The sequence below is a fragment of the Passer montanus genome, unplaced genomic scaffold (assembly GCF_014805655.1).
Source record: "Passer montanus isolate IOZ18808 unplaced genomic scaffold, ASM1480565v1 scaffold35, whole genome shotgun sequence".
Classification (NCBI taxonomy): Eukaryota; Metazoa; Chordata; class Aves; order Passeriformes; family Passeridae; genus Passer; species Passer montanus.
Genome location: NW_024368263.1, coordinates 6,709,161 through 6,735,107, shown reverse-complemented (window position 1 = coordinate 6,735,107; position 25,947 = coordinate 6,709,161). Strand labels below are relative to the sequence as shown.

The following is a 25,947-nucleotide window of genomic DNA, read 5'->3' as shown; positions in this document are numbered from 1 at the left end:
AGGACAGACCAAAAGCAGCTCCACAATTCCTTCCCAGCATTTCTGGCTTGAGCCAGGAGGGTCTGGGTGACAGCTGGGAGACAAATCCACCCCTGGCATGGGCAGCTCCCCTGAGGAACAAACGGAGCCTGTTCAGCTATAGAATAGGCTCTGCACCCCAGGAGTGAGAGGGAAGCAGCCCAGGGAGAGCTCCCTGAGCCTGTCCTGCTCAGCAGCTCCCTGCAAACCTCGCCCCAGCTCACCTGAGCTGGGCATTGCCCTCAGCATCACAAAGCTGACTTCACTCTGGCATGGGATGCAGGTGGGCAGTGCCAGCTCAGTCACATCTGGGCAAGGCTGTGAGCATCCCCAAAAGCCAAGGCAAACCCACCACGTGTGCCACGACAGGAGCTCCAGCCCAGGGACCACCAGGTGAGCTCAGCATCACCCTCAGGTGAGCTCAGCATCAGCACCAGGTGAGCTCAGCATCAGCACCAGGTGAGCTCAGCAGCGCAGTCTGGAAGCAAGACCAGGTTCAATCTGCAGGTGAGTTACCTGAAGGAGCTGTAAATTATTTAATCCCCACACTGAAGAGCAGCTCCAGCCTTTGCTTTGCCTCCTTCCCACCAGGAACAGCCCCTGCCAAGGCAGGGAAACTCACCAGCTCTTTCCAGTTACCACCACAGATGAGAAAAAACCTTCTTAAGGCATTAAGGGTGAAAAAAAAGTCAAGACAATATTAATTTGAAAAATATAAAATTTTAATAAAGGCTACATCTCTTAATTACAATAATTATTGTACCAAGTAATTTTTTTTTTTAAATGAAACTCTTTATAATGCATAATTTACAGTATAAGTAGAACAAAATGCCATGGCAAAAGTCATGAGTACAGGACTTGTAATAAAAGGCATAAAATATATTTATACATAAACCCCTTAAACAAACAAGGGAAAGCTTGAACCCTGAATATAGGGCGAAGCATGGTCTGTAACACCATGCAGGCACAGGTACTGTACTGATTAAATTTAAAAAACACTAGAGATAGTGTATTAATATTTCCACCATACATTTTCTACAATATATACAGACTTACACAAAGTAGCAATGGCAAACAGAATGCACAGATTAACTTAATCAACACAAAACCCAACTGTTGAAATGCAAGGTCTTTCTCGGGAAAGGGTTGTTCTGCCCCAAAAACCCCACCCCACAGAGCTCCAGAGCCTTCACCCACATCTCCCACAGCCTGTGGGTGTTCAAGGTGAGGCAGAGAAAAACCCAGCCAAAAAAAAAACCCCAACCAAACCCCAGCACACAAGGACTCACACGCTCCACACCGAGCTGAACGCGCCCCGTGGCAGCGACACGGCCTTGGAACACAAGTAGTGCTAACATTGAACAGCTAAAAACCTTTAGCTCTGTGGAACCCACACGGGCTCTTAACCTTTTAAACCTCGAGCTGTGCTAAATATGGACGTGGGAATGGGATGGCTCCTTCTCCAGCCCTCCCAGGCTCGGGGTTTTGCTCACTGAGAGCAGCAAGGCAAAAACATCACCCCGCCAAAATCCATGGACAAAATAACCTGTTGCTGTTGTTGTTGTTATATTGCATCTAAATAGAGTTAATGTTTAAGACCTTTATTTCAAATTAGAGCAGCATAGATTAAAATGCACCGGTCTCTAGGTGAATGGAGAAGGATTTCGGCTTTTATTATTATTATTATTATTTTTAATATTATTTCTTTAGGAAAGTTTTATCTTCACTTGGAGAAATACTGGGCACGACCTCACTCCTTCCCTTCTCCCCCTTCAAAAAAAACCCATAATGAATGTGCTCATCGCCAAACTCTTAAATTTTAGATAGTGGGAAAAACGTAAAAAAATAAAATACTCCTTCCTCCCCTCACCCTACCTCCCAGCCCCTCTCTTCTCCATTGTTAAAGCAGCATATCCAAAAACTGGACTTAAGGGAAAACAGACTGTTCAATAAATATCAATAAGGATTACTGTTAAGGTAAGCTATACACAGTTTCTCTTAGTCCATAGATTTCAGATCCCCAGGAAATCATATATTATGTATGGAAGTCTCTCAAACACGGTCTGCATCTCCAATAGCCAACAGTGGTCATGTTTCTAATAAATAGTCCAGGGTTTTTATCATCTCAGTACCCAACTCATGAATAATAAATGCCATTCTTTTCCTCTAAGGCTAATTCAGCAAAGTCTTCACAGACTTCACTTTTTTTTTTCTTCATTGGTTCAAAACTTTTCCTTCAGAGTGGTTTGTTTGTTTTTTTTTTTCCTCTTTCCTTATCATCACTACTGTTGTGTGTGTGTCCAAAGATTTTCCTAGGTTAAGCTCTCTTGAGAAACACGGGTGCCATCAATCAATCCTCTCCACCTTCCCGAGGATCCTTCCCTCGTACATGGGCAGGATGGTTTCGTCCTCCCAAACCTCCTCGAACACCGCCCCGCAGTCGAACTCGTCGCTGGCCTTTTTGAAGTAGTATCTGTGGCAAAGAGAATTAAAACACGGCTTAAAAACCAAATAAATCAAAAGGTAAAAAGGCAAAGGATGCTTTGCTGGTTCTTTTGTAACCACAACGTTTGCAGTTTCTCCCTCCTGAGGATGCTCCTCCAGGAACACTCTGGGGTGCTTGGGCCTGGTGGCTTGAAAGCATCCCTGGGGCTGCAGGGATGGGGTGGGATGGAAGGAGCAGGGCTGTGAATGCTCCTCAGGGGTGACAACAGCTTCTCCAGCGAGCAGATTACACACACTGGCAGTGGGTATCCCCAGCCATAAAGAAAATTAGAAAGCGCCGTGATTTCTGGTCAAATATCTCATTTAAAAATAAATAAACAGGATTTCAAAGCCAAGCATTCTTAAGGTTCCCCTCTCTCCCCACCTTCTTTCTTTCATGTGTTTTCTTGTTTCAAAGCTGAAGGCCAACATTAAAATTAGCAACTGTTATTAAAAGGATGGATGAAAAGCAAACCATCCCCAGCTTCCTGCAACGCAGGGGCTGAAACTCTGCGGTGATCCCGCTGGAAAAAACATCCCGGACTTGGAACAAGCCCATTCCAAGCTAAGGGACACAAACCCAGGAGCACTCTGAGAGCCTGGTCCAGCCCCTGGGCCGTGACACGGCGAGGTCAAGTAGCAGTGTCCTGCATTCCTGCTCTTTTGCTCCGGGTCGTTAGATCATGAAGCCAACGCTGCCGAGACAAAAAGCACCCCCACCCCTCCTGTGTCAAACAGTAAGGACCCCTCTATTATCCTGAATTAGACCGTTCAGCTTCTTGATTAAAGGTTCCTTTTATCCCGTTTGGAGCTTTCTTCCTTCTAAGGCTGCTTAATTGCATATGCACAAATGAAGGGCTTCCATTCAGAGGGGTAGCATTTAGGGAGTCTGTCCGTCTGCCGCCCAACACCTCCTTGGAGATTCCTGCCTTCCCTTGGAAAAGGGCTTTGCCATCTGATTGCCAGGGATGGAAAATATTCCAGCAGATGGATTACAAAGAAAAAAAAATATATCTATATATATATTAAAAAAAAAAAATATATATAAAAAATTAACCCCTCCCCTGTAGCTTTCAGACAACTTGGGTTGGCAGATGATTGTCAGGGAGAAGGGGGTTTGTAATTATGATTTTCTTTAGGATGGCAAAGGAGATCAAATGAAGGTCCCTTTTACTACTAAAACTGGAAGGGCCACAGCAGGGCCTTGGAATCAGACACTTCTATTTAGTGACTTGTTTCATGATGTATTTTTGAAATATCTCTTTATTTTCAGGGACATTAAAATTATTTTGTTAAGGGGATAAAAGACCCCTCTTTTCAGTCAATGAGATAAAACCACCTCTAATTAGTCCAGGAATGATTAGGATGTATTTTTGTGAAGTCATTCCAAGCAGAACTGACACATGTTGCATCTTTAACAGCTCAGCAAGGAAAAAACATATTATTTGAGTCCTTCAGAGCCTGCACTCAGGGAAGTCAATGGCCCAACTCCCACCAACTTCCACGCTGCAGGTCAAGGCCACAACTGCCCAGGACAGCAGCCTTGAAATAAACCCAAAAAACCCAAGGAAAGTTTGAATGAGTTACAAAGAACTTTCCCTTCCCTCTCCCCTGTCCAGATAACAGCCACTCTTCCCAAGAACTTCCTCCCCAAGCCCAAACCCTGGCTGTGTTTACAAAATTTTTATTTGAGAAAACGCGCTATGACCTTTTACATAATTACAACCTTATTTCAGAGAGAAATGGGGAAAAATAAGAAGAGGAGGCAAAGCAGAAAGAAAAAAAACTCCACCCCCACAACATCTTCAAACAAGTCACTCTGCTCTTATTTGCTCAGCAATGGGCTTTCCATTGAAACATATTTTATGTGGCAAGCTTTGCCGCTTTTTTTTTTTCTTAAATTTTATTTTTTGGGACATCTGGCACCAATCGAGGCACGCGGGCCCGGCCTTGCAGCTCTGTTTTGAACCACTGCCATCCCCAGATTACCCGACACCACCCACTTTTTTTCTGTGCCTGTATGTTTGTTTTTTGTTAACGCCATCAGTATTAAATCACTGCTTAATTCCTTTTTTTTTAAATTTTTTTGGGGGGGGTGGAAAGCCAAGGCAGCGCTTCCCCGGCGGGGCTCTGGCATCGCGGGAGCCCGAGGTACCCGCCTCGCAAACTGATCCAATCAATAAAGAATTTGGAGAGTGGAGCATTTCTGCATGTCTTTGTGCATTAAATGAAAGGCAAGGGCTTCAAAGACATGCTTATTAAATGTGCCTTAAAAAGAAATCAATGCCAGATGTGACCAAAGCAGCCTAGTTAGTGCCTCCCCGTAACACACACGCTACTCCGGGCACCACGGACCTCTCCCCTGAAGGTCACCCGCAGTTTCACTCAAAGTCCAGCCAAAAGTCAAAGCTTAGATCAAAATGATTCCCTGGAGGTACACACATTTGTGTAATTAGTTTCACCTTGTGTCTGTGCAAGATAAAATACTGGGCACGCACCCAAGTTCCTTTTATAAATTTCTGTATTGTCTTTACCCAGGTGTAAAGGGGTGAGATCTAAGCAAAACGTTGTTTCATCCTTGTCAGTCACTTAAAAACATTTTCTAAAGTAATTACAGTCGGACAAGGCACAAATAATTGCACCTGGAGGGGCTTTTGGGCCACAGAGGTTTCAGGAGCCTAGTCTTGCACTTGGGCATCATTGAAAAATGTCACAGAAAACCAACAAACATTAAAAAAAGTTGGGTTTTTTGGGAGGAATTGGGACAACACAGCCACTGGGCAGTGGCAGAGCAGTGGTGAGGCCAAGGAAACTGGTGTGCAAATGAGGAGGAGCACAGTGGGACAGGCTTTAGGGGCTGGGAAATGGCACAAGGGTGCCAGAAGCCCAGGGATTATCCTGCAGGTGTCCAGGTTGGATGCACTTGCTGGTTGGTGCCATCCAATGGCAGCTGGGTGGGCTGCAAAGATGGTTTGGAGAGGAATTGGGATATTTCAGCCCCACTGTGCAAGAGCCATGGAGAAATCCCAGCCTGGCATCCCCCAGCCTGGGAGTGCCCAGGGTCACCAACCCCTGGCCTCTACAGGTATGAGAGAGACCAGGGATGGGGCAGCAAGCTGGGAACTCTGTACCAAACCAAAATGAACATTTGCAGGTTAAATCAGAGGCTGCCAGTTACAGGGCAAGACACACAGCTCTCTGAAGCACCACCAAATTCCGTGCAAATTAAAAAAAAAAAATAGCTGGGACATCCTTCTCCTGCTCACGGTGTGGAGAAGTGGCCAACAGAGCATCCCAAAGGTGCCCAGATCCACTGGGAAACAGCAGCCAAAAAAGCCAACGTGAAGCTACTGCCACAGCTGAGCCAAGGCAGCAAACTGAGCAGAGGAAGCAGCAAACTGGTTAAACTGGGAGATGGAAACCAGAGCAGCAGGGTTTGCTGGTGTTTCTGAGGAGGAACTGGGAATTGCAGGAGGAGCTTTCCCTGCAGGGCAGAGGTTTTCTTCCCCTCTGATGAAGAGAAAAGGGAGCGAGCTCCATCTCCACGTCCCTCAGCAGCACCATCCCAGCCCATCACTGACCCCATTTATGGCCACAGCATTGCAAAAAATAATCAAAAATGGAATAGTTGAACATTAGGCAAAGCAGGAGACCAGCACCCAGGTGAAGCCTGACCCCAGTTTGGAATCTGAATCCCCCTGCTCCATGCCTTTGCCACAAAGCCATCCCACACTCCCCTGCTATTGAAGCCTTTTGGAGAAGGGCTGGAGCACAGATCCTAATGTAATTAAGAAAAGGTTGGGGTGGAAGGGAGGAGGTGGCCCTACAGCCAAGGCTCCTCTCTCCATCTCCACGTTGCTCCTGCTTTGAGTGGGAAGAGACTAAGAAGGTCCACAGCCTCTGAAAATCCAAAGTGTCACTGCAGTGGGCCTGCAAAATATCTACTAACTTTTCTGACTTGCTGTAGCACCCTAAAGAACAAACAAATCACACATTCTTACCTGTAATTTCCCTTTTTGCTCAGCTGTTCTTTAAAGTGCCCAAGTGTCAGGCTCTGGGCCTTTAACATCCTCCTGTAGGGAATTTCTTCTCCGCAAAAAAAATAGGTGACAACCAGCTCACCAGACTGAGAGGTGTGAACAACTGGCAGTTTCTTTGGCTCTTTGTGACTGCAAAACAGAAAACACACACAAAACCCTCTGGTTTTCCATTTGAGAACAGGCTGTTTTTCCCTCACTCCAATCAGCAGTGGAGTCGGTGAATGCTGTCAGAAATACCCTGAAAATCAGATATTCCTCTACTGCCTTGGTTGGGAATTGGTTGGGATGTGTTTGCACAGCCCTTTGCCAGATTTCCACAGGGGGAATCACAGAATGGCTCACTCCGCAAGGGACCTTAAAGCCCGTCCAGTGCCACCCCTGCCATGGCAGGGACACCTCCCACTGTCCCAGGCTGCTCCAAGGCCTGTCCAGCCTGGCCTTGGGCACTGCCAGGGATCCAGGGACAGCCACAGCTGCTCTGGGCACCTGTGCCAGGGCCTGCCCACCCTCACAGGGAACAATTCCTTCCCAATATCCAACCTAAAAGCACCCTCCTTCAGCTTGAAGCCATTCCCCAGCATGGCAAAGGGGAGCTGAGGGAGTGAGGCTGGGCTCCCCAGCAAGCCCCAGGACTGCACCCTCAGGATTTTAAAGGCTCTTTTCATCTGCCCTCATATAAAACATCTCCCAAGCTTCCTCCTCCTCGTGCCCAAAACCACCTGCAACCACCAGGCTCCAAAGCAAACCCCCTGCCAGATGCTCCACCTCAAGCACCCAGGTAATCTTATTTTTCCCAGCGAGGATAAAATTAACTGGATTCTGCCATTTGCACCCAAGCAACGCTTCTTCAAGAATAATTAAAACAATATTACCCAGCAAAATGGCAACACTCTAGTGAATACCATGCAGCCAAATCTACAACTGCTTCTGAGGCAATGTACACTTGGCATGTCAAAAGGTCACAAAGTGTTAGTCCGCAGTAATTTAGTCTTCCTAATTTGTTCTAAGTCTTTGTAGAGTGGTTTCAGAAAAAAAGCTGCTAGCAAAGACAGCTGGTGGACTTAAGGTCAACCAATTAAAAATGAAAGGCTCTAGTCAGGTGGCTCAGTCTGGACTTCAAACATTACTCATTGCTTAAGATGAAGAGGGTAAGAAAGAAAACTTTAATTATTTAGGCCATTTTAGACCTCTCTGTAGCAGATTTCTTGTTAAAAGAACCATCCTGTAATTAGACTAATCCAATCTTTGTCCACTTTACAGGAATGCAAGTTAAAAAGAGCCGGAGACAAGATTTGAAAATGTTTTGTTCTTTCTTTGAGAAGAATGTTTGAAAGGGGAAATTTCAGATATAAGAATTTCCTCTCCTTTCAAAGCGCAATCTATTTAATGAAAATATAATTATGATATATATATATATTTATTTCCCATTCCTTTCCTGCACGTGCAATACTCACTCTTCTGTCGTTAGACTTGCATTGCAGAAAGGGGAGCTTCCCCCCTGAATGGCAGCGCAGTGGTTTCGGTCCCTCTGCTGATTTGAGGTTGAACATCTGAAGCGGGGAGGGGGAAAGCAAGTGGGGAAGAAGGAGGGGGAGGGGAAAAAAAAAAAGAGAAGAAACAACTTTAAGAAAAAAATTGTTGAAATACAATCTCCTTAATTGAAGTCTCCTGTGGGTCGTTAAGTTCGCTCTTTGTATCAAGCCTCACATGTTGTAAACAATCAAAGGAAGAATTAAAAATGCTGTGGGCTAATTTATCCTTCCATACCCAAATGAACGATAACCAGTCCAATTCCCCACTTGGTATGTAGCTGGAGCCCGTCCCAGAGGAAAAACGGGCAAATTACAGCCATCAAAAGAGTGGAAGTAATAGCCTCGGATTCCAACTACTTGTGCCGGTGCAGGGTGGGGCTGGAGCACAGAGGCTCATCCTCTGGGCTCGGCCAGGAGGCTGTCACACGTCCCCACGGCTGTCACACGTGCCCACAGCCATCCCTCTGCCTGGACGGGCAGGACACATCCCCACCACCCTCAGCAAAGCTCCCCCAGCCCCGTTTGTCCCCTCGGAGGGACGGGGACCGTCCTTACCGTGGCTTCTGCGGCTTGGAGACCTCGGCCAGGCGGCGACACGCTTCCTCCAGCTGGGCCAGGGTGTTGGGTGGCGTCAGCGGGGGCATGGCGGGGTCCTGCACGAAGGGGTGGGCGGGCTGTGCCCCGCGGGGGTGGCTGCCCGTCCCCCACGGGTGGTGGCGGCCGGGGGCCCCCTTGGCGCAGTCGGAGCTGTAGGCCTTCTTTGTGCTTTGTGTGCTTGGGGAAGGGAAGAAGCCGGGTTAGAAAAGCTGGAAAATATGACTTTAATAGCAGCTCCTATTCTGCTCGCTCCCTCTCAAAAGTCTGTCATAACATGAAAGGAGGTTTATTGCCAAAAACATGACATTTTTGTGGTTTTTCTGGTTCTGCGGAACAGCTTTTATATTAAACCGGAGGAGCAAAGAGTCTCATTTGTTTTTAGCGATTGTAAAAATAGACAGCCCATGTAATATATAAATATTTACCGGGAGCGATATTGCTGCAGACAGCTGCGTATTTACCTATGGGTCTTGTGCTTATTTTGTCTCTCGCTCTCCAGCATCCACTGCCAGACGTTCTGCGCCCGATCCGCTTCACCCCCGGGGAGCTGCACCCCACCAGGGCCGGGCAGCCCCCCGTCCCCGGCCGCCGGGGCCACACTGTCCACTCCTCGGCCCGGCCTCTTCAGCAGCGTCCCCGTCCTGCTGGTGGCAAAAAGGGACACGAGCCCACGGTGAGCCCACGGTCAGCCCCCGTCCCCATCAGCCCCACCGCAGCGGGACGATGGGTGATGTTTGGGGCGGGCGCCACGGAGATGCTGGTGACTTACCCGAAGGGCTCCAGCGGGGAGAGAGGGGGGTCAGTGTTTTTGGGGTGGCCCTTGCACTTGGGGTAGCAGTAGTAGTCGCCGCCCGCCGGGCAGCAGCACTGCACCCGCTGCGCCGCCTCGGCCTCGATCTGCTCCTTCGTCTTGGGCACGGTGTGGTGGTGGATGTAGTGGTGGTGGACGTGCTTGGTGGTCTGCTTGGTGATGAAGCCCTTGCCCAGCAGGGCGCAGGCAGCCAGCGAGGCCGTGCCGGGCGGCAGCTTGCCCGTGGGCAGGCGGTCGGGCGAGCGGGCGCGGGGGCTGTGCCGGCCCACGCCGGGCGATTGGCAGCCGGGGGTCTTCAGCACGCGGGAGAGGTGCTCGTCCAGGATGGCCTGGGGGTCCTCCTCGTAGCTGCCCGAGGGCAGGAGCGACAGCGGGTGCTGGGGGTTGCCCACGTCCCGACTGCTCTGCAGGCTGGCAGGGAGCTCGCCCTCCTTCTCCTCGTCCTGCCAGACAAGGGATGGCAGGGAATGAATGGAAGGGGCCGGGAGCTGGCGAGGCGCGCGCCGGGACGTCCCCCCCGTGGGCAGGGAACGGCCCCCTCCCGCCGGCCGGCCGGGTGGCACGCGGGGCTCTGGGAGCGCTAATCCTACCTCCTTGATCTGCTGCAGCCTCTCCTCCAGACTGTCCATGGTCTCCTGCTCCTGCTTCAGCTTCTCCAGCCGGGAAATGAGCTCGGCGGCGAAGGCGGCTGGCTCCACCGGGGTCATCTCCTTGGGAAGCCGGTGGGTCCTCTACAAGGAGCGGGGACAGAAGGCACAAGGCAATGTTTAGCGGGCGGCGCGGGGCGCGGGCGCTTCGCCGCTGCGGCATCGCCGGCCCCGCCACGCTTGTTGTGTCTCCATGTTTGGATGAAAAGACGACCGCAACTAGGCATGGTCTGCTCTGGATTTTTATGAGCTAGTGCTGTGGCCTCATGGAGTGACATCCTCCCCACCAGCGTTTGCCTTCGGCAGGAGCAGTTGGTCGCACTCTGAGGAACCCCGCTTGTTCTCTCTGTAGTACAACCAGCCCATCAGTAGCTACTCTGAAGTAGAAAATCTTCAAAGACTGTTGTCAAACATCAAAAAAAAAAAAAAAAAAAAAAACCTCTGAGGTGGGAGGGAGAGAGACTTTAACTAAAGGAATAAAGTGAGTATAAACAGAAAGGAGTTGGAAATTAAAAAAAATAAGATGGGGGAGAAAAAGGGAAAGGAGGGAAAAAAAAAAGAAAAGAAGTCAAACGGTTGCAGATCAGAGAAGTGCTGGTAATTTATTTCCTGGCTACACACTGGGCACCTTTGAGGTAGTGTTGTCTCAACAGTGTCCTAGATCTCTTCCCCCCCCCTCCATCTCTTTGTACAGAAAATGAAGAAAGCTGCTGCAGGCTAGCGGTGCTACACTGCTGAGCTTGGCTGCCTCAAGCAGATCTATCAAGGGAAAAAGGGAACATCTCCAAATCAAGTGCAGAATATAAAAAGGCAAAACGCGAATTTCTGCCAAAAGAAGCAAACATGGCAGGAAAAGGGGAGGAAAGGGAAAAAAAAAAGGAGGAAAAAGAAACCACCCACTTGACTCTGCCCTCCCTCCTGCCATCCCCACACACCCCACTCCTTGCCCCCACTCTCCCTCTTTCTCCCCCCCGAAAGCAGAAAGCTGAACTGCCAACTCTTTCACATACTACCCACCAGATGAGGTGGGGCCTCTCTCCGGCAACCACTTAGCTCCAGAAATGATGTGAGGGTAGAAAAAGGCCACTCTGCTGGAAATTGTCACTCTTACACAAGCTGGCTCTATTCAGTCCCTGATCAAAGCACTGCCTTACAGAGAAAGTCGATTTGCACGCCCTGGGACAAAATAATCTAATTTACAAGCTCAGGCTATAGAACTTTCTTTAGGAAGGAAGGGGAAAAAAAAATACCAAAAAGAAAAACCACATAAACCACCCCCCGACCTTCCACCAGAAATATCATCTATGACTTCTTGCTGCTTAAGACAGCAGAAAGAGGAATTTTAGCATATTAATCTCAAGACAAGATAAGTTTACACTTGTCTGTGTAAACAGTTTATACACTGCAGGAATCGAGAGGCTGCAAGTCAACTGAATTAGCAAGTCAGTGAGTTAATTTTGAAGAGCAGGGCAGCACCATGCATCAGATCCCCTCAAAGCCAGGCAGGGATCTGCTGCCAGTTCTCTCTTTGGGAGCTCCTGCTCACCCCCAGCTCACACACCCAGCTCTCGCAGCGATGCACACGAGGCCAAGCCTCACACAGCAGGAGTGTCAGGGTGGCAGCCAGAGCCAAGGCTCCCACTAAACCCAAAGGGATTTAACCAACACATTTCCACTTGGGATTTAACCAACAGGACAAATTCAGTGCCCCTGACAACTCCCAGTTAGCAGGTGGTTTCAGGAAGGACCAAGATGCGAGCATGCACAAGCAGGGCTTTGGAACGATGCTGGGAGCACATGGCTCCTGCCCAACACCCAGCAGCACCTCTCCTCTGGCATCACCCTGGGATGGAAATGCTCTCTCCCCTCCATGTGTGCATGTCCCCAGCCCTAGCACTTCCCACCGCCCACCCAGACCCTGCAGCTCCCTCCTGGACTCACCGGAAAATGAGGTAGAGAAACTTGTCCGTTGGCCTTGACGCTCCGGTGCATCTCCCGCTGGAGCTGCTTCTTGCTCCCAATTCTGTACGGGGGGATCCCATCTCTGCACATGGAAGAGAGGCCACCGTCAGCTGGGGCTGTCCCCATGCTCTGAGACACTTCTCCATCCCCTCTGGAGCCACCCAGGCAGCCGCAGGCCCTTGCTCCCAGAGGTGCTGAGCCCTCTGGACGACACCCGAAGCCTCAAATATCCGGCGGTGTGGGAAGTGCCTGTGTCACCAAAGGATGCACATGGATGTGCAGTAATTAAGCAAAAGCTGAAAAGCTGAAGGCAACTCCACATGGGCAGAGGTCCAAAGATCCCATCAGCCTCACTTCCAAGGCCCTTCCAACACCACGTTTCTGCTCCCGACCTTTAACTTTAGGTTTTTCCCCATCCAATTACACTCTCTAGGACCACAACGTTCCTCAAGCTTTGGGACAGCCCAGGAACTGCTGGCACAGTGGAAGCAAGGAAGAGGCTGAGGATGGATGGCCATCCAGAGACTGCTCCTCACCTCTAGTCCCATTTAAGATCCAGGATGTTTCCCCTGCCCTGAGGCTGGCCAGTACAGGACACCTCGGGGTGTGAACATGGCCATGGCCTGTCCTCTGGACAGGGCACTGCTGCCACAGCCACCCCAGCTCCTGACAGGAAGCCACAAGGAGACACCAGGCCAGGAGCTCAAGGCTCTCCAGTGGGAACAACCCCCTGCACATCCCACTCCAGGCATCTTTACCCAGCCACACAAAAAATTACCCCAGTGAGGATGAAAGGGCCTTCCACAGACAGCGGGGCCAGCCGGAAGAGCACGCCTGGAGATCCTGAATGTCTAATTCCACCACTTCCCTCAGACTGCCTGAGAAACCTTGATCTCCAGTGCCATCCCTTTCATCCACCTGCCCCCACACCTGACTCATCTCCTGAGAGGAGAAAAAATAACTCCAGCCCGAGGAGGAGCAGACAGCGCTGGCCCCACGCTGCTGCCAGAGGAGCCAGCGTGGCACTGTGTCCCTGTGTGTCCCCTCCCGTGGCCACGGGGATGGTGGGCACACACCAGAACACCCTCCCAGAGGCACCATGTCCCTCCCCTGGAGGAGGGTGATCACATGGCACCACTCAAAGCAGGCAATGGCAGAGCTTTGTGAGGATCTTGGCCAAAGCCTTCAGGTGCCATAATGAGCAAGACTGAGCTGCAAAGCCTGGAATGAAGGATCAGAACAATCCCAGCTTAATCAACTTGGAAAAATCTTTGTAATAAAAATGAGCATGCTGGGAGGCCCTTGAGGCCACAAGGTGAGCACCTCCTCTAAACACAGTTTTTGAGCACATGTGACATGGAAAATGAAAGGAGGTGATTGTCCCCATGTCCCCACTGCACAACAGGGGGCTCCAGGAACTTTCTGGAGGAGCAGACCAGCACAGCCACTGGTGGCCACCAAGCACCTCCCCATGAAGTATTTCTGCTCCACAAATCCATGGGGCAAAGGGGTTTGGGGCACATGACATGTCTTAGTTTCAGGGGAGGATGGGGGAAAAGCAAATCTGAGGTGAAGACAAAACCACCTGTACCTTCAGAGATGTGTTTGTTAACTGGGGCCTCCTGAGACAAGGGTCTCTTAGGGAACACCTTCAGCACAGGGAATGCCCAGTGAAACAGGCATTTCACAGGAAACTAAAAATGCCAGCACGAGCATATGAACCCACGGGATGAATCCCATTGACACACTCAGTGGAAAAGGAGGTGTCCTCTGTCCAAGAGGCCAGATGGGGAGGAGCAGGGAAGCAGCTGAAGGGCTGTGTGTCCACCACAAGGATACAACCAGGGAGTCCTGCAGCTCTCCTCACCTCCCTCCAGCTCTGCCAGCTGTCCCCAACCCCTCTGCTGTGGCACACATCTCCTTGTGGGGTATCCCCAACTTCCCAGCTCCACAAGGATCATCTCTGCCCAAAGGGACAGGCCATGGAGCAGGAGCTGGGATTTACTTGTAAAGGAGGAGGAGGAAAAGCAACACTGACCCAACAGCGTGGGTTCCTCACTTTATGATTTGTCTTCATTCAGGTTGATACAAGAAGTGCTCCTTCCCCCTAAAATTCCTCTGGTTACAGCAGAGAGCCCCACATCAAACCTCCAGCTCCCTGCTTCCACAGCCCTGCCCTGGCAGGAGAGTTCTGCAACTTGTAACAACGTGCAGAATTTAAACAAAAATAATGAAAAAAACCCAGAGGTATTTCTAAGGGATGGGAAGGCTGTGGAGCAGCTTGGGAAAGTCAGCCTGGGGAATGGGAAGGGGCTTCAGCAGCCACTTTGCTGAGAGCTGTCTAAAGCCTTTCCCAGAAAACAGGGAGGAAATGGACAAGGCCAGGGCTGAAGGGGTGACCAAGTGACCCCTGACTGCAGGAGGGACAGAGGATGGAGCTGGAGCCACCAGCAGGAGATAGGGGGGCCCAATGCTGAGCAGAGCCCCCAGGCAGGGGAAAGCACCTTGGAAATGAAAGGGCTGAACTGGGCCTGAGGTTTTGGGGCAGGCCAAGGGTTAACCCCAGGTGCCACCCTGCTCCAACAGCCAACACTTGCACTCACTTTCTTGGCTACTAAAAGCTGCAGGCTGAAGAGCTACAGAACTGAGGCACTAAATAGTAGAGTTTAATTATAAACATTTCAGCTAACCAGGCTGGGGCTAAGCCAATCTGTTTCTGGGGGAAACACTAGTTTGAAGTCTTCTACCCAGTCAGCTGCCATTTAAGCTGAGCCAATTATCTTAGCCTTTTGACTCAGATGTGCCTGACCTAACCTGAATGTAGTTTTACTGCTGCTTTGAAATATCAGACTCATGCGCATATGCATTCACTCCCATCTTCATTTGGCAACGGCTCTGAAACAAGCCTCTGATCTTGCCAACATCAAAAGCCTGGTTTGTAAGATAAGGTAATATTTGAAGTTTGCTCAGCAGCATTCCCCTGTGTCCAAAGTAAATCCATAAATAAGATATAAGCAAATAAAAAAAAAAAAAAAAAAAAAAAAAAAAACCCCCTTCCCCCCCCCCCCCCCCAATCAAGAAATGGAAATAGAAATTTGCATGATGCTTTGTGGCTGTTACAAAATATATAGGGACAGACTGATCCCTGGCTTCTGGAATAAAATAAAAAAGGCAGATTACGCATTATTTGGAGATTTCTCCTAATCCCAGTGCAGTTCAGACTCAGATTTATGTAAAAAAAAAAAAAAAAAGCTCCAAACTCACTTTACTGCTATGTCTGACAGACTTTTCCAGAACAAGTTTTTCCTCTTCAGTTGATACCAATATGAGCCAAAAGAACTAATTTGCATTTACACTGCTGGAAAGGAACAAGGCCTCCCATTCCAGGGGGATAAAACCTGACAGGCTGAGCACCTGGGCTCAGCCAGGGTGGGTCTGTGCCCCCTCCAGCTTCCAGCAGAGCCACTGCCAGCAGCACCCAAAAATCCCAACCACTCTAGAGATGCTGGCAGCAGCCCTCCTCCTCTGCAAAGGAAGTTTTACACCTGCCTTAAGTTTAAGCCCAGCCTCCAGAAGTGCCAGTTTACCTCTCCCAGCTGCAGAAAGCTGCAGCGTGCCCTGCTGCCAGCCCCAGGGCCAGAGCATGGCACGGGCAGGGAATCTGCCCCTGTGCCACCCCTGGGCAGGTAAATCTGCCCCTCTGCCACCACCAGGCAGGGAATCTGCCCCTCTCCCACCCCAGGGCTCCAGGCAAGGAATCTGCCCTTCTGCCACCTCTGGGCAAGTAAATCTGCCCCTCTGCCACCCCCTGGGCAGGAAATCTGCCCCTGTGCCATCCCCAGGCAAGGAATCTGCCCCTGTGCCACCCCCGGGCTCCCCGCTGCCCCCCAGCCTGGAGCCGTGGGCAGTTTAATCAGCCAAGCTTCCCCAAACTCTCACAGCCTGCACGGGCCATTGTTACAGCAGGAAAAAACAGGCAGCTCCTTTCAGGCGCTGCTTTATGGGGAGCTCCTATTCACTTGTTCAAGCAAATTTCAAAGCGGGCTGCTGCCCTCTCATCCCCGCTAAGCTCCCCTGGACTAACAATGGGCTGAAAGCGATTCAGTTAAGCCTTTCATCCACCATGCACTTTATTTCTCACTCAGTGCTCTCATCTGTATAAGGCCTACAATTGGCATTGCTGTGAAGAGAGGGTATAATCCTAGCCCTGTGAATCCCAAGTGACCCTACACTGGTCCAGAAATGACTAACCCAATGAATGCTCTGTTGACACATGATCACATACAACCAGAGCCAGTAAGAAGAAATAAAGAAGTCACCCTATGATTCAGCTCTTTTATTTAATGCCAATATTGTTCAATAAGGGAATCTGCTGGGACAACAAACTATTTTTTTTTCCGTAATATCAGTTCAAAACACACATGTGCATTAAAAAAAAAAATTTAAAAAGGCTTTTTGTTTATGCATCGAGGATTTTTAGTAAATCCTGTTTTCCGTTGTGCATCTTCATGCATGTTGACTTCAAAAACCCAGCATGAAAATCTCTCTGAGGAGCATACAGAGACCACTGGACATGTCTGACAGAGACACTGGAGAAGTTTCAAGATGAAAGACCAGCAATGCAGCACTCTGCTTACAGGTGGGCACTTAAGTGAAGACCATGAAACACAAACAGCAACATGTGCCTTCTGCTAAGGTGAAGAAAATGGTCCTTAGGAGCACTAAGTGAGCCTCACTATCTTCTCTAGAGAAACAAAAGCACCATTTCTGTCCTGCTGGGGAAAGCAAACTGACAGTCAAACCTTGCTCCCAGCTGCACACTCCTCAGCAGCCAGGAGAAGACAAGATCCTGCAATTCCTGGGCTCAGCCACAGCATCATCTCTCATGCCTGTATGCTCCTGAAACACCCACACCTGATCCATGCAGCTCCATCCAAATGGCTCTTTGAAGCCTGCCCCAGCCACACTAGATGAGCAGCTATTTGCCCCTTCAGGTCACTGGCCCTATTAATGTACATTCTGACACTAATGACGAACGTTAATTACAGAAAGTACTTCCTACAGGAAGTAATCTCCTCTTTGATGACTGATAACTAGTTAAGGAAGCCTGGCCTTAAGACAAAGGCTCAGGGAGATTCATTCACTCCTTGGGTTAGTCAGGCAGCACCAAGAGGCAGGGCAGAACATGTTTGCTCAGCTGCAGTTGCAAAATGGCAAGAGAGGGATTCATCATTTCCCTGCATCCGATACCTGCGGCGACGGCGCGAGGGAGAGCGAGAGAGTGCCATGCCCTGGTTGGGCACACACCCCTTGGGGTCGATGCCCATCACTCCCCTAAGCCCCACAGAGCTGATTTACAGGTGTCCCACCCCAAAGTGTGGCAGGTACTCACACGCTGCTGTCCGTCATCGACATGGAGTCGTCCGTCAGGGCATCGCTGGAGATCTCGCTGTCGTTGGCGCTGGTGGCCGGCGCGAAGACATAGCCCGAGTTCACGTGGTAGGGGTTAACGGGGTCGTTCCTCTTGAAGGACCTGGCAGGCAGAACAGGAACCCAGTTAGCACACAGTCCTGGGCCTGGTGGCAGCACCATCCTCATGGGAAGCACACTAAACCATCCGCTGCTCAGACCGCAGCCAGCACACCGCCTAAACCAGGATGCTGCGGCCAAACACACCCAGAGCACAACCTCAAAGACTTTCAGCATCTTCTAAAGTGCTCTGGAAAACCCCAGGAAGTGCCTCTGCATCCTTTGATACCCTGAAAAACTCAGTCCTTAAGGCTTGATACTGCACTGCTGAGGTCAGCAGGTGTTTCGCTGTTGGCACCAGCAGGGAAAAGTCCAAGAAGTTCACAGCTCGAGTCCTACTGAAAGGCACAAGGAACCAGGCAACGATGCTTACTTCTACTCTGAAGACAAGGGTTAGGATCCCTCTGGAAACACAAATTATTGGTATCACTGATCCAGGAGAACTGCCTGGAACTACAGGGGCAGGACCCCCAGGTGTCAGAGGCACAGGGCAGGGCTGAGACCTGCTGTCCCAGGCCTGGCCTCCCAAGGATGGATGCACCACAAAAACACTGGCACTGTAAAAACACACACCAGAAAGCCTAGCTTTTAGGAGAACCTCCTACTCGTGTTTTTTGGCATAGTGTGAGGAAGAGGAGGATGGATGGGAGACACGAGGAGAGGGCAGCACATTACATTAATGGGCACGTGGGTTACTGACCCAAACAACTCCTCACCCAGAAAAGCAAACCCTAAACCTGGATGTTTGAGCTGAGCACCCAGGAGCAGCTCTGTGAAGAATCACAGGCTGTGATGGAGCAGAGCCAGGTCACTATGGCAGGGTCACTGCATGGGGGAAGCCCCCGGGCATCCCCCTGCCCACTGCCTCCAGCTCCCCAGCCAGGATCAATATACACATCCTGGCAGGTGATAAGGGGATTATGCAGGGAGGTTGGGAAGCTGCATGTTAAGGTGCACATTTTGTTTCTCTTCCAGGGCAAGATGGGGTTGTTAAACTTCTGCCTTTGTATATCAAAGCAAAAGGCCTTGTCATCTGATAAGGACTGCTGATTTTAATAATTAGGGCCACTTACCCAGGACTTGGGGGCCTAAGGAATGTGCCAGCAGGCTCGGCAGGTTTTTTTTAATGGGCTTTCCATCTCCCTGCCCCCCTGGGGCTGGAGGGACCAGCTGGGCTGAAGTGACAGCAACATCCTCCCACTGCCCCCTCTCAATCTCCATCCTCATCCCTGTGCCCCCATCACCCCATCCCTCCTCCCCCAGCACCAAAAAGCAGCAGCCTCGGTAAGGCTTAAGTTTTTAAAAAAGAAGGGGAAGGGAAAAAAATAGAGAAAAGGAGGGGGAAGGCTGGTGGGGAAGATGGGCCTCTCTGGTATGAGCAGTGTGGGGCTGGCTGCAGGCAGGTATTCAGCCCAGCCGGGGCTGCATTCCTTTCCAAGGAGGCCAAGGCATTTCTGATGGGGAGATCAAGATGTTAAAAAATATATATCTGGGAAGAAGAAGAAGGGGAAAAAAATGAGATAGTAAGGAATGCCACAGGAAAGAAGTTAAATCTTCAAAGACAAATTAATTCCACATGTGGGTGAAAGCAAAGTTATCCTGCTGCTACTACAGAAAAGTCCCTCTAAAAGCCATGGAGTCTTCTGCTCTGGATCAGGGGCATGTGCAGTCCCAGAGACCCTTCCTGGGGCCCTGGTGGGCTTTTGGGTCACTGTGTAAGGGATGCAGCTCTTCCCACTCTTTGATTTGAAACCATCTCAGCTCCTGAGAGTGCATCTGAGGACCACAAAAGGCTCAGGGGTGCAGATGCTCCCCAGCAGAGCAGCAGCACCTTGCTGGGAGGCGTCTGTCACCCCTGTCACACCCAGGGGTGGATGTGCCATGCTGTTCCCACAGGAGCATCCCTGCAGGGGCCGAGCTGGGGGCGGAGGCAGCAGCTCCTGTGGGTATGGCACAGGGAGAGGGAGGTGTGTCCAAACATATAATTAGAGAAAGTGGCCGGAACTAACTCATCTCCCCAGCAGCACTGCAGCATCACTCACCTACCAACACCTCGTGGACAAGAAGAAAAATAATAACCCCTAGAGCTGACATGGTTTTAAAGTCCTCATCCCTGCTCCACATCCAACACCACGCCACAGAAATCTCCCCATCCTTTCAGAAAACCAGTGGGGGCTGTTTTGCTACATTTAACGTTTCTGGATTTTTTTTCCCCCCAATTTTAATTTGACCACCTTACTCCAGTAATTGCACCCAGATGCATCAAGTTGCCTGGGAGGGTTTTAAATTCCAGGGAAAGCGGTGGTCTCCTGCCACAGATGCTGCACACACAAACACAGCCCAGCTCCAAACTCAATATGCAAAGTGTTTTCAGCTGTCAGGTAGCAGTTGCTCTGGAGCTTCAAGGAGAATGTCTGATGTTTCTCAGCCTATTCTTATCCTGATGCAATGACACACAGCATGTAACTCTCCCTCTCTCTGCTATGTTAGGCAATGGCCATATCAGAGGTATTATAATGCCATGAAAATTTCAGAGGGGCTCCTGGTCATAACCCCTGTTATGAGGGTGCAGTTCCAAAGTGTGGGGGGGTGGGTTTTTTTATTGTCAGATTGCTTTTAGAAATAAAAGCACTTGGGCAAGTCAAACCACAGACTTCTACTACAGAGAGAGAAAAACTGTGCAAGGAGCAGTTGGAGGCAGCACTGAATCTCATTAAGTATTTTCTTGGGACAAACATCACTGGGCAACCATGGGTTTAAAAACATTTCAAAAAAAGGCAAAAAAACCAACACATGCACAAACCTGAAAAATAAAAGTATATTTTAACACAACTACATTAATCACAGCTTCCACGCTCTAATTGTAGAACAGTGCTTGGAGCATAGCTTTACAATGGCATCATTTACTTTGATAATTGAAGCCAAACTTGGTTCCAATAACTTCACACACAAGGAGCTGCACCAGCGGGTCCTTTCAAAGGCCAGGAAGCACTGGGAGCAGGCAGAAGGCCATCTGCAAGCCCCAGCCTTCCCCAGCAGGGCCAGTCCCACTGATGTTAGAGCCTAATGGGAGGCAGATGAGCCCACCTTGGGCTGAGCAAAGCCACGCTGCCCCGGCGGCACAGCAAAGGGAGAGGCGCTCTCTGTGTACACAAAGTCGTGCCTGATAAATTTAGAAGCGCGTATAAATAATAGCTGGAATTCCTGGAGCATGGGGCCAGGTCCAGCACAGCAGCCTGGGGAGGCCACTTTTAACCACACCACAGCCCAGAGGGGAGGGGAGCTGCCTGGCAGGACAAGAGGGAGGTCCTGCTTTTAAAATATTCCCTGTATTAGGGCTCCAAATACACAGCCAGCAGTTTGCAAGTGCCTGCTCCCCAGCCAGGTGCAAACTCTGTGTTTTCACTTGACTTCTCCTGTTCCTGTCCATCACCAGCACTGGGGCCAAACAAAGTCTCTCAGCTTGTCCAGTTCCTGCTGTCTCCCGCTTGCTGTGGCTCCGTGCCCTGGGATTTCCAGGTGGTCTCTGCACACACCAGGCTGGCCTGGGACCACTGAGCTCCCACCATCAGGTGGGCTCAGCCCAGGGCTTTCGCTGGGATAATCACATTGAAACCCACCGAAGCGAATGGCCAGAGCCTGCACAGCCCTTCAAAACCAGAGCACACTGAGCAGAAATTCCTTAATTCCAACACACACATGAGGGAGGTGTGGTTTGGCCACTCACCAAGGAAAGACTTTGTGCAAGCTTCAGCTCCAATCCTAGCCGCGATCCTAAATGCTGAGTGATGAGAGATAACCCATCCATATGCTCATCAGCTCCGAGCACATGCACGCACAAGTGGCTTCACAAATGGGAGGAACTGAGCAGCATCTCAGCTTGACCTCCCCTCTCTTTGCATTGAGATCTCTTGGCCCCGTGGAGAGCAAAAGCTCCTGGAAATTCAACAGAAGGTGATCAAAGCAAAACGCACTACCTAACGTCCTAGGAGGGTAGATCTGACATGTGAGGAGCAAGCTGCATTAATCCCTGGACAAAAAAAAGAAAAGAAAAGAGGGGGGAAAAAAAAAAAGAAAAAAAATCCCAGCACTAATCAGGCAAGCAGCCACGGCGCTGCAAGAGCTCTCCTGGACAAGGCACATGTGGGTTTAGCAGGGCCTGCAGCTCTGGTAGAACATACAGCCAAGCCCTTCCAGCTCTGAATCCCAACAAAGGCTCAGAGATAAAAGCATCAAACATCCCCCTCCTGGAAAGCCAGCGAAGGGCAGCAGTTCAAACCAAGTTGTGGAGAGCAGCAGATGCTCAGGCAGAGAGGCTGAGGCACGAGATGAGGCTCCCAGGTCCTGCACAGAGCAGCTGCCAGCGCCGGGATGGAGAGCATCCCTTCTGTGCCCACGGCCAGCCCCTCCATCCCGCCCCGCCGGCAGGACAGGGCACCAAGGGGGCTCTGGAGCACCAAGGGGGCTCTGGAGCACCCTCCGGGGCACGGGGGACCCTGGCAGCACCCCAGGGCCCCGGCGAGCCCGGCACAGCTGGAGGCTCTCCGGGGGCAGCAGAGGAGCGCTCCAGCAAAGCCCCGCCGGGAGAAGCCTGATGCCCTTTGATGTCCATGAATCACAGACACACTCTCAAAATTCCTGTAAACGAGATGTCAAACACTCACCAGACCAACCCCCAGGCTGCCGGGCCGGCGGAGGAGAGCGCACATCTGCAGCAGAGCCCTCTCCCCTCAGCCCTGATTCAACAATCCACATTTATGGCAAGGGTGGGGAGAGGAAAGAATACATTTTCAGAGGATTATACAACTCATCATTTGCTCATCAGAGTCTCTCTTTCCCATCCCCCCCTGCACTTCGAGATGGCTCTTGCTTTCCTCACCCTCGCACAGCTGTGCCATCCCCATTTCCAACAAAAGGCAAGGCTCTGGCAATGCAGATGCACCGCAGGAGCAGGGCACAAGGACAGCCTGTCACCGCACAGCGTCCCCACATCCCCCTGGAGACAACCAGCTCCTCACGAGCCTAACCCTGAGCTCACGGCAGCACCAAACACCAAAGATCTATTATGCACACCTGGAATGCCTCTACCACCTGAAACACTCCAATTTTAGGTATCCTCCTGTACGCACTGGCTCAAAGCCACCCTAGATGGCTCTGACATGACACGGACACCCCACGCCATGGAGAAGCTGCCCATCACACACACACACAGAGCCAAAATAAAAGCAGATTCTGCCCAAGTTGCAGAGTTTGATGCAGTCAGTGCACACATTTCCTCCTCCACGACCGCACAATTGCTTCCCACACAACCAAGATCGTTAAACACTGGTTGATGGTGGAGTTGGGGAACTGGTAGGTTACATTATTCATGTGTCTCTGTGATCCACTCCACTACTGCTCTTAATAGGTTTGAAAGTTGAACCAATAATTAACGCATGTCCGGAGGACATAGTTGCTATGAAGTTTTTGATCTATAAAAGAACTGAAAGAGCCAATAGGGCTTCAGAGCACAGGATCTTGTTTTCCTCTGTAGAGGGGGGAAAAACCCCACACTCAGACAACACCCCACAAATTCCAGTGTCTGGAGGTGTGGGGAAGCAGCTGTGCTCCCAGCCCTTCAGGAAGCCTTGCCTCCCCTCCATTCCCACCCCAACAGCCTTCTGAGAAACACCCTCAAAGTCCCTAAAGTTAAAACAAAGCCCAGTTTCCAGGGGTTCCCTTACCTGTATCCGTTCTCGATCGTTTCCGTGGCTCTGACATTCGCTGTAACCCTCAACGTCTTGCTGGATAGTCCAACTACCGAAGGCAAGATTTTGTTTTTAAAGTCTGCACAGCTCCATTCCTCTTCTTCATTCAAGGTCGGGAGATAGCCACAGACAACTTTTAAGCTCCCCAGTCCATTGCTGTTCATGTAAGCGGGATTCTCTCCTCCACTCCGTACATATTCGAGGTATATATCAGAAGTTAAAAACATCTGGTAAGCATTTTCCTCCATCACAGTCTGAATCTCAGTCTGTGCCTGATCAAACATGATGGAATCTATCTGCTGCTTCTTGATGCTGTCCCTTATGTAGGTCTTGGTAGCAGGCTTGAGCTGCTTGGAGACGATGCTGTTGTTCTCGATGTACCTTTTGTAAATAGCTTTGGCTACTCGTAAAGTTTTGGTATCCTTAAGGTCCATCTGCCTGAAGCCATTGCAGGCAAACCAGAAGTCTAAGGTATCCACACATTTTTCCCTTTCCAGAAAGGTCCGAAAAAGATAGGCACCATCTTGATCTCCCAGGAGGGAATGCAAGGATTTGGTCCATCTGGCCAGAGGGGAGTCCGGGGACGCGCTGCCCTCCGGCTCGCCGAGTCCGTTCTCATTCCTCCGCGGGGCAGGAGGCACCGGCATGGCCTTGAAGCTTTGGCTTTTGGCGAGAAACGAGCTGGCGAGCTGCGGGCATGGTGCTTCTCCTTCCTCCCCCGGGACAGGGGGTCGGGGGGCGTCTTCCCTGAAGCTGCTGCTGGGGTCGGGGAGGTGGGCGAGGAGCACGGCGCTGCTCATGGCTCCGGAGCTCGCTGGGGAGAGGGGCTCCCAGTCGCTTCAGGAGCTGCCTTGTGCCTCTGCCTGCCTCAGCCTGGAGTCAGCAGGGGATCCTCGGAGCCTCCTCTCTGCAAAGGGGAAAAAAAAAAAAGGGGGGGGGGGGGAAGAAAAAAGGAGTATTGATCTAATCAAAACCAGATCCTCCCAACATCAAAGGCAAAAAAGTAAACAGGCTTTTCAACTCCTAAAAGTCAAAAAAAAAAAAAAAAAAAAGGAAGAAAGAAAAGGAGAGAGAGAGAGAGAGAGGGAGGGAGGGAGGCAGGGCAGAGGGAGCGCGGCTCTATCGCCAGCCCGATCGCGACTATCAGATCCGCTCCGCTGAACTCCCGGCTCACTCTGAGCGGGGCCGGGGCCGGCGCGGGGGTGTCGGCGGGGCCCCCCCGCAGCCCCGGGCAGCTCGGGGCGTCCCTGCCCCGGCATCTGGTTTCCATTTGCCCCTCAGCCCAGCCCCGCTCCCCCACCCGCGTGTGTCCCGGTGTCCCCCACCCCGCGAGAAGCGATGCTGGGGCTTCTCTGCGGGAGCCAGGCTGGAGCAGGGACCCCCCCCTTCCCAAAAAACACCCCCGAGGCTGGGCTAAGGCGAGGCGGCCGTACCTGGGCGCTGCGGGGCATCCCGGGCCCCCCGCATCTCCCCTGCAGCCGAGGACAGCAAGCCCGGCTCTGGAAAAGGGGCAATAAATGGGAATGGGGGGGTCGGAGAAGGGCAGCCCCCAGCCCCGGGCTGCCCGGCGTGCAAAATAATAATGATAATAATAAAAACCTGCTCCAGAAATGGCGACGGGCTGGGAGGAGGGAGGTCGGAGGGGGAGGAAAGAGGGGGGGAAAAAAGTCCGGAGCGACTTGGAGCCCTCCGAGCCGCGAGCAACAGCGGCGGGCACGGGCAGCGCGGAGGCTCCGCGCCCGCGGAGGGCGGCAGCGCGGGCACCCCGCGGGAAAAAAAATATATATATGGGAAAAAAATATTAAGGAAATAACTGAAATTAGGAGAAAATCCCGTATCTGAAGCAGAAGAAGCGGCGGCCGCCGCCCCCGAAGTTGCCACTCACCGCCGAGCCGGAGCTCGCTGCGCGCCCGCGGCCCCGCCGCTCCCCGCCGCCGGCAGCGCGCAGGCTGCACCCGCTCCCCCCGCCGGCCTTCCTCCTCCTCGCCTTCCTCCTCCTCCTCCTCTCCTCCCCGGCGCTGCAACCGCATCGGAGAGCATCGGGAAAGAGGGGGGTAAAGGGAGGGGGGGGCTGCGAGGGAAGGAGCCCACTGCGATCCGCGCCTCCCTCCTCTCCCTCCCTCCCCTGGTTATTTATTTTATTTATTTTAAATACAAAAGCGCAGCCCGGCGGAGCGGTCCTGCAAGGGCGGTAGCGCACTAAAAAAAAAAAAAAAATTAAAAAGAGAAAAAAAGAGGGAAAAAAAAGAGGAAAAGGTCCCAAAGAATTTTTAAAATTAACAGGAAAAAGAGGGAGAAGCCGGGGGAGCACCCCTGGCCCCTCCCGGTGCTCCCAGCCCCGGGGCATCCCCGGTGCGAGGCGGGCGCGGGGGCGGCTTCAGCGCGGTCGGGGGCGGCAGGAAAGGTGCGCGCATCAGCGCTGGTGAGGAAAATCAAATTATTACACATTTTTTTGGGGTCAGGATTTATTTTTTGCGCCCTTCCCGCGGCGGCTACAGAGTTGCCAGGACCTTATCAAAGGGAAGCGATCGCGGCCGCCGCTCCGCCGCCTTAAAGGCGCAGCGCCCCTTTCCCTGCGCC

General features: G+C 51.3%; 1 protein-coding gene across 2 annotated transcripts; it reads right to left on the bottom strand.

Moving 5' to 3' along the window:
• Window positions 1–718: 718 nt before the first annotated feature.
• AXIN2 (axin 2) lies at window positions 719–25,471 on the bottom strand. 2 transcript variants are annotated; one of them, XM_039716350.1, is made up of 11 exons: window positions 25,253–25,471; window positions 23,344–24,274; window positions 17,484–17,624; window positions 12,071–12,173; window positions 10,073–10,213; window positions 9,441–9,925; window positions 9,133–9,315; window positions 8,630–8,848; window positions 7,997–8,092; window positions 6,504–6,671; window positions 719–2,491 (listed from the first exon to the last, which is right to left on the bottom strand). In XM_039716350.1, the coding sequence occupies exons 2-11, from the start codon at window positions 24,165–24,167 to the stop codon at window positions 2,365–2,367; spliced, it is 2,487 nt and encodes an 828-aa protein (XP_039572284.1). In that variant the 5' UTR covers window positions 24,168–24,274; window positions 25,253–25,471; the 3' UTR covers window positions 719–2,364. The 2 variants fall into 2 exon arrangements, with proteins under 2 accessions (XP_039572284.1, XP_039572285.1); XM_039716351.1 differs by having other exon boundaries at window positions 9,133–9,312.
• Window positions 25,472–25,947: the final 476 nt, after the last annotated feature.